Genomic DNA, 8,974 nt, shown 5'->3' on the forward strand with positions numbered 1-8,974 from the left:
ACACACACACACACACACACACACACACTATAAAGTAATTGTTTAAAAAATTTATAGAAAAAGTTTATATTGAAGTTAAGAAATTTTTGAAATGATATTCTCAATCTCAGATCATGTGCTGAAAGCTTTAATTTTGATTCATTCTTTAGACAATATTTCTACGGAATCTTTTGGAGAGTATTGGGTCACATTTCTATGAAGAAAAGATTAAATGGGTGGTCGGGCTGTTCCTAACAGAGTTCTTCAGAATCTATTTTCTAACATTGTTGTGGGCTATCAATACTCGGACTGCACTTCGTGCCTCTGCTGGAGTCATGACTCTGCTGTATCGTAAAGTAATGAGATTAAGAGTTGTAGCATGCAAGTCAGCTGGAGAGGTAAGGAATTTTTAAACAGTGACATTCCTATCACAAACTTAAAAGTTTATTGTTAGCAAGCTTTGCTTATTCATCAACTTGAGATTGGTAGTTAGCAAGGTTGTGAAAGATGTGCAAAAACTAGACATTGATGTCACACTATTTTAAAAGAGAAAATAAAATATTTATATATTTAATCTTTTTGGTGTAAAAGTTAATTGGAAAATTAAGGTTTGTTTTTCTAAAGACAGAAATTGATACATAAAAACATGTTTGTAAAAAATGTGTACTCATTATTTTGTTTGTTTCAAAACTCTCCAATTATTCACTTGATTTTAAGGTCTAAATAAGTTTTTTTAAAGTGCACACAAAAATTTGATATTCCAGCTTTATAAGTATAATGTGACAATAGTTCAGAAACATATGACCATGATTTTTCAAAATACATTAAATATGTAGCACAATTTGAAATCATGATTTGTAATGTTTAAAGTTAATACTTTGCATACAGAAAAATCATTCTGGGATTTTTTTTAATAAAGCTTGAGTGATCTAGGTGTAAAATTTATAATGATCTTACTCTAAGGTAAATAACTTTAACATAAAGATTTTTTTAAAAATTCATTCCTGTATATTTTGAGTGTGAGCTGTTCATACACACAGAACAAAGAATATATTTACAGTTTTTGGAGTCTGTAATATACATAGTGTACATAAATGTACATATATATGTATATATATGGGAAAGAAGGTTGTCTAATGCATTATGCAACCATTTCTTGTCTAAAATAGTTTGTTAGTTTTAAAAGAACTATTTTTAATATGTATTACTTGAAGCATCTAGAATGTACTTTTTTTCAGATGAATATATCTATTTTTCCATTAATATCAAAATGTTAAGATTTAGGTGAAGGTTGTAAACAACAAACCACTTTTGATATTTTTATTTATTTCATGCTTAATACTAGATTGAAGTTAAGAATTGGTGAGTATCACATATCTTCTGTGCATAGAGATTTTATTTCATAAAAAAAATGTATGAAATTGAGGTAATTGTAATTAAAAAATGTTGAGTGACTTGTTCATTTGTTAAAACAATAATCATTTGTTCTGAAAGATTGGCTTATGAGTATCAAAATACACTCACTAGTTTCTAGAATTAAATAATTTTTTAGATTGTGTTCAAGATCAAGTTTTTATTTTAAGTTCTATTTCTTAAAAGCATTTACGGTTATCAAGTTTCCATGAAATAAGTGTGATATAGAATTTATGTAAGGGAAAGATTGTCTGAACTTAGCCATTATTTCAAGATTTGATTTCAGCATGCTGTACCTACTTACCACAATTTCAAGATCTTTTGAGAATGTACTGAAACTTCTGAAAATTATATTTAAAGGCCTGTATTGCCCACTTGTAAACTATTTGGGGTTTTGATGGAAACACTTTGACTTTTCTCCTTTCTTTCTGAATCCTAATTATTAAATGAAGTTTAAAATTTGATTATTCAATTTCCATATTTTTTTCCAACATTATTTTTTAAAAGAGTTATTATGTTTGCAAAAACCAAAAGCTCTGTGTTTCTGTTTAAGTTGTAAACTGGAACTACAAAATGCAACAAGTTAAGGTTAACAAAGGGTTCAGGCATTTCCTTAGTTATCACAGATCTATAATTAAACATAAACCTCTGTTATATGAGGAGATGTTCTGAAGATTTGACACTATTGATTATGGAAAAGCATGATTTGGTAATATCTATTGTTTGCTAACTGAAATGCACCAGAATGTACTGACTGCACTATATTAAATTAAAAAAATAAAAATTCAGAGCTTATGACTTTGCCACTCAATGAAACACCATTCAAATTTGGAAGGTTAGTAGGTATGGTGCTGTTACATGGCAAGAGGATTCACATAAAAATGCTAGGCCTGCCTGAATGTTGTGAATATTTTCTCTTTGAGCACTGACTTTTGTTCCCACAGGATAAATGATTATTTTATGAAGTAATTATTCCTTACTGTTTTAGTACATATGTGGTTATATGTTGAATATCATTACATCTCCTATTGGATTTGGGTGTCAGCACAGTCTTTGTACCCATTCCAGCATCCTGTATTTTGTTTAAATTTGTTCTGCTTGCTATTGGCCACGTCTATGAGAATTGGGAATCACTTTCTGAAATGATTAGCCGTAGCCATGCTGAAGCAGAAAGGATAAATCAGATACTGTGATATCCATTGTCTCTCAGATTTTGATATATATTTTTTTCCTATATATATATTTACTGACAACTGACTATTCAGAATAATAGCTGAGATTCAACATTCTTCACCCTATAATATCTCTTCTTCTGCCTCTTATTTTACAGAAGCTCTTATTATAATGTTGATTTTAGTAATTTTCTTGTATTTTTTATTGAAATTTCCCAACATTAAGATTCAAACTTTATGAATAGGTAACAATTAAGGCTGTCTAAATAAAGACAGCGGAGGGCATTAAGGGTGAAGAATTGTTTTTATAATAATCTAATCTTCAGTTTTCTACATTCTACCACTTCTAAAGTACTGTTGTAAATTAGTAAAGTAGAAGTAGTTTCATGCTTCATCTCATATCAGTGAATTTTTATCTTGGCCAAGCTGTTTAATGATGTACTTCAATTGAATTTGAAGTTTATACTCATATTTGCTAATTTTGTAATTGTGCACCATCCATTTCTTGCAGTTAATAAACTACTTTGCAAATGACACCCAGAAAGTCTTTTCAATGGTCAACCAAGTTCCACTAGTCATTGGAGGCCCTCTTGTAGTTATAGGATCTGTTATCTACATATGGTGTCTGATAGGACCATATGCTCTTATTAGTGTGGCAGTCTTTATATTTACGTATAGTCTTCAGGTAAGCTTCATAACATTTAATGTTGTTAGGAGGATATTTTTAACTATGATTTGTAGGAGATATCACTACTGCATATTGACTTCCTTATTATAGTTGGTGTAATACTTACTTAACTTCTGAAAGGATAATATTCTAGAGATTGACATGATCTTAAGTGTGAGTAACACTGTTATATTTGGTAAGTACTTAAGTATGAATATTGTTCGTTATCATTAATTCCTGTCTAAGTAATATTTGTTCTCCTGTAGTTTTTTCTAATTGTATTTGCTGTCAGATACCTCTTTATGATTAACCCATTCACTATGTCTGGTACGTATATGGCCTCTAAATATTTATTGTGTTCACAGCATCAACTCATCAGAATCAATACTACCTAGTAAATCCATAAAATAATCTGGATTTTCCCCAACTTCGACAGTACTTGCTGCCGTGACAGTGAGATGTTGTACAGGCCTCTCTGACATCTTGAGGGAACTGATGCACAGAAGGTGGAAATAATTAACTTACTATATAGCAGCATATAGCAGAATGTTGATGGATGCAACACATCATGTAGAATTTTAAAAGCAAAAATCCATATGTGTACCAGCTGCAATGAACAGAAAAAAATTTGGATGCCATATATGTACCAGCCACAGTGAATGGATTAATACCATATTTGTCACCAAGTATGAGTAATACTTGTTACCAAGTACATCTGTCCGTGTATCGTATTTTTTTATCTTGTATGCTTAAACGTGTGGATCAAGGCCACATTTTGTGAAGTGCTGTGTTCATATTTATACACAGATGTCTATATAGAGCTTCGAACTGGATCAGTGTGAGGTGTAAGCATTGACTAAATTAATTTTTTATTCTTCAGGAGCACATATAAACAAACGTTTACATTACCTCTGTTGTATAACAGTGCTGCAGTAAACGTTTAAGGAATAGCTAATGTACTGAAATAATTTTGTTCTTACATGTATGAAACAATTCTTTTCAAATTGATTTCTTAACATTAACAAGTACAGTATGAAAATGTTGATACAATTTTAATTAACAATTATAGGTACTTGTTAATCTTTCTTTTTTATGACTGAATATTATTTAAAGAGTCTTTAAGCAATCATCTTTTTTTGCTGGCAAGTTTTTATATAATAAATATAATAAAGTCTTTATATGCCTTTCCTGTATTTTCCATTGCTCTTATTTAGCTATGTATTATTTAAATTTTGGCTTCCATTTTGTTTTCTATACACTTTTCAACAAGCAGCACAGCCCTTTTGGTACTTATGTAGTGCCTGTTACAAATGTGGACTTGCATCTCTTCAGGTGGCTATAGTATTGCCTCAACAAATAAAATGTCACTAATCTTGCTTTATAAATTTGTTAATAGTGTAATAATACTATGCCAAAAAGAAGACATATTGTATGCATTCATAATAATAGTATATTAGTTACAAGCTTAACATATTTTGCCAAAAAGAAGACATATTGTATGCATTCATAATAATAGTATATTAGTTACAAGCTTAACATATTTTGCTGTTTTGCACCCATCTAACTGATCTGCTATGCCTAATCACTATCATGATTGTGATGTACTAACAGAATTTCATGGCACTTCCATGATTTTTTTTTATACAAATACTAACAGATGACTATTGAAACATTCAATGGTTAGTTTCCTAACAGTAGTGATAAATAAATAAAAATGTGCAGTCAACTCAATGCTTTGGGTTATAGTGTATACACAATATGATTGTCTAGTGGGCCATTTACAACTGTCTTTTGTCATTCCATGTGTTATTTCAATAAGGAAAATTGCATTGCATTTGTTTTTAAGCAAAGAAGTCTGATTGCAAGGTATTGTTGGCAAAATTGTTTGGGTTTATGCAATGTGTGCATCTACCACAAAAGAGCACTCAAGCTCACTATGTAGCTATGGGGATATTTTCTGCTGGATGACACCGTACCTTGTCATTTTACTGAGCACAAGAAAAGACTGCTACTGACGTGAGTGCTTTTTTGACAGTTATCATTTCTATAAGAAGTGTTAAAAGCAAGATATTCATTTCAAATTAATTTATTTCACATGGTACAATAAAATCGTGGATGTGTATATATATAATACTACCATGAAACAACCAAGTATATCTATTGTATGTGTGTGTGTATAAATGTATATATATAAATAAAAACACAACAAAAAGTATACTCAAACACATTCCTCTCTTTGTGCATTTTTTCTGTTCTTGCTATTACCTTCAATTTTTTCTGAAATTCTCACAAAAGGAAATCTTTTTGCTGTTAACAAGTTTTTTTCTCAGATTGACTGTTTAACACATACAAAGACTGACAGTTTGATGTTAATATCAATAGGAAATTTTAGGAATTGTAAAACATGAATAATTTTCCTGCACTTTCATATGTAAATGTTTTTTTTTTCTATAATTAACCACTCAGGAGATCCAGAGCGAGATCTGGCTATTATATGTATAGATGCTTATTTTTATTGAAAATAGCATAAATATTGCTGTCACATTAAAGCTAACCGAGAGAGTAATTCATACATTGAATGAAATTTAAGGGTTAATGTTATTGAAACATCTTTATTTCTCATTTTCTTTATTGGCAGATGAAACTGCAAACTATTAAAAAGAAGTTGCAGCATCATTAGACATTTAAACTGTAGAAAAAATTAACTGTTATTTGTGTAGTTTAAGACAATGCAATAAAAAACTTCCAATTTAAGAGCCCTGGGAAATCTTTTTGAAGGTTTTACCATGAATGATAAAGAGCTTGTACAATAATTAATGTTTATGATAAATATTTTTGTTACTGAAAATACTTAAAGTTATATTCAGACCTGTAACAGAAACTTAATCTTGTAGATCAACAAAATTTTATTGTCAGACAGTTTTTTGTTAATATATTCTCAACTTTTTTTTTATTTTACTTTATATTTAATATTGTACTTGTTAGTATTTGTTTTTATTGTGAATTATTAATAATACACCATGATATTTGTGTATGATAGGATCCTTTTTTTCCAAATTGAATAGTTTTAATGTTGTTTTGGTAAGCATATTTATGAAAGTGCATTGTTTTTCTGATTTAGGTTGGAGTTTCACGCTTGTCATTGGCTTTCAGAAAAAAAGCCATTAAAGCCACTGATGAAAGAGTAGGTTCAACTTATTTCTGAAGTATAATAAAAATGAAAATCTCCATACATGTATTTACTGGTTATGGAATCAGTTTTTCTTTTTTAATAAACTTTATATAAAATACACATACAGTGTTTAAATATTATTTTACTTTAAAGGTAATTTACAAGATTTTCAAGGAAAATTACACTAGGCAAACTGATTTAAAAATTTTTTCCAAGATTAATTCTTTGCATTTGTTTTTTTATCTTTTGTGAATTTTTTTTAGAAAAGAAGTACTAACAATTTTATGAAAGTTCTCGTACCTTACGAAATATTTTCTGATCGTGGCATAAGTTTTTTTTATGAATGATTTGAATGCTTTGAAATATTTTCATGTAATATTTAGACAGTGATTCTGCATATATAGGTATCTTTGGTTGCTGATCTTTTGACATACGTGAAACTTATAAAACTGTATGCTTGGGAGCACCCATTTTCAGAGTCTGTTTCAGGCAAGTTTAAATTATTTGATAAATGTTGCCGATGAGTGATTTGTCTGTTTATGTTTAATGATTACTAAGTTAAAGAATTTTATTGCAAAAAGAAAGTTACTTTTCACTGTACATATTTTAATGATTTTCTTTTAGATTTTTGTTGAGAACTCTAAGTGGAATTTTTTTACATTCAGATTTGCGAGATCAAGAGCGAAATTTGTTGGAAAAAGGCCATTATTTACAAGTCTTCAGCACATCAGTATCTGTTTTAACACCAGTTTTAGCAAATATATTTACAATATTAGCATACACTATGACAGCACATAGTCTTTCTGCAGCTGAGGTGGGTAGTTTGTATCATATTAGTTGGATTACAGCTTCTGTTAAGTTGATTATATAATCTTGTTATTTTCATTTTATTGTTTAATTCTATTTCTATTGGTTTTCATTAATTTAACAAGTATTTCCAGTTTTTCTAATTCTTTAAAGAATTCATTTTTTGCAATTTTCATCAAGAAAATTAATAACTAAAGTTGTCAGATCTTTGTCAAAAATACTTGGAAATTTCTTGAATTTTAATCAATTTTGTGAAATTGTGACAGGCAGTTTATAGTATAATAGATAGAATTTTGTTTTACACTTATCTGAATATTGTAATTGGTTTTAGTTTTTTTCTGTCTTAATAAATAATTAAAGCTAACTATTTTAGTTGAAACATTGTTTGAATAAGAGCTTATTGTTTGGCAGATGTTTGCATTAAGTATAAACAATTTTTTACAGAAAAATTACTATATTTTATTCATAATGGTGCACTTAGATGACATTACTCCATTAGTAATAAGCTTCCTGGTTATTACATAATGTTTATTTCAATCATATTTTTGTTTATGATTAAAAATTATCATTTATCTAGTGCAAAAACAAATCATAAATCAGCACAGAAAAAAGGCTTGATTTTGTACATTTCAGTCGTGATTAAAAAGTAAGAAGGCCTAATTTCTGTAGTTTCACAAGATTCTTCAGAATTTGGAATATATAGATATTTATTTTAAGTGACTTGGTTTAGGGAAGAAAAATTCTATTGATTACAAAATCAAAAAATTATGAAATTGAAACAGTTTGTTTTTCAGTCAGTGTCCCAGTCTATTAAACAGAAAAAAGCTGTATTTTAAGCATTATTCTGTTTTTAGTGAAAATTGGCTTGTAGAAATGCTGTTGTACAAGTTGTCATTGGTTTAATCAAATTTTGAGGTAATTTTTTAAAATTTTAATGAAAAAATTTTCTGTATTTTTACAGTTATTTAAGGATAAAAACTCTTAATATTTTTCAGGCTTTCACCATTGTCATGGCAAATTATATTGCCAGTCATGGAATAAAAACACTACCTATGTGTATCAAAGATATTGTCAATGGTAAAGTTGCAATAAAAAGACTACAGGTGAGGTTCATCCTTTTTATCATAATTTTTCTATGTAGTGAATGTACCAACACTTTTCATGGAAGTAATTGTACACTTGTGAGAAAGTTATTATTCCTTCTCAGTTCTTTCTTGCTTTATTATGGCTTCATGTTCATACATTAATTTCAGATTTAAAAACTCAGACTGTAATTGTAAATCTTTGTATGCTGCTAAATAGTTTTGAACAAAAATTGCTATAGCCTGAGAATAACTGTAAGCTTCTTAACTTATCAGTTTTGTGGGGAATTTAGTGAAGCATACATTTCTATAGATTGTATCCTAATGACTCTCTTCTGTTGCTAACTCCAGAATTTTAATTATCAAAAATCTTTGATGTAGGTTTGTTATTTAGTTTGTGGTGAGTGGCAATGAGCAATACAAGAATGAGAAGCTAGCTATGTACACATCATATTTGTTATATTTACTTTTTGAGTAAACATCATATAGAATAAGATATTTCAGGTTTTTGTACTTGCAATAATGAGAGAGCTTATTGTTTTGTATCTGCACTTTTTGATGTGTGTGTGTGTGTGTGTGTGTGTGTGTATATATATATATATATATATATATATATATATGTATGTATAGTATAGTACTACGTATACTACTACTAACTTTAATTTTTTAATTTATTTTAAGT

At 28.8% G+C, this 8,974-nt stretch overlaps 1 protein-coding gene across 2 annotated transcripts in view; it reads left to right on the forward strand.

Annotated features, from left to right (window-relative positions):
* The window catches only part of LOC106460103 (multidrug resistance-associated protein 5-like), a 76,827-nt gene that overhangs the window by 6,676 nt on the left and 61,177 nt on the right, over window positions 1-8,974 (forward strand). For both annotated transcript variants that reach the window (XM_022386740.1, XM_022386741.1), the window contains exons 6-11: window positions 150-377; window positions 3,076-3,249; window positions 6,353-6,415; window positions 6,808-6,892; window positions 7,069-7,217; window positions 8,206-8,313. In XM_022386740.1, coding sequence (XP_022242448.1) covers window positions 150-377; window positions 3,076-3,249; window positions 6,353-6,415; window positions 6,808-6,892; window positions 7,069-7,217; window positions 8,206-8,313 — 807 coding nt within the window. The remainder of the gene's footprint in view (window positions 1-149; window positions 378-3,075; window positions 3,250-6,352; window positions 6,416-6,807; window positions 6,893-7,068; window positions 7,218-8,205; window positions 8,314-8,974) is intronic.

The sequence above is a fragment of the Limulus polyphemus genome, unplaced genomic scaffold (assembly GCF_000517525.1).
Source record: "Limulus polyphemus unplaced genomic scaffold, Limulus_polyphemus-2.1.2 Scaffold709, whole genome shotgun sequence".
Lineage (NCBI taxonomy): Eukaryota > Metazoa > Arthropoda > Merostomata > Xiphosura > Limulidae > Limulus > Limulus polyphemus.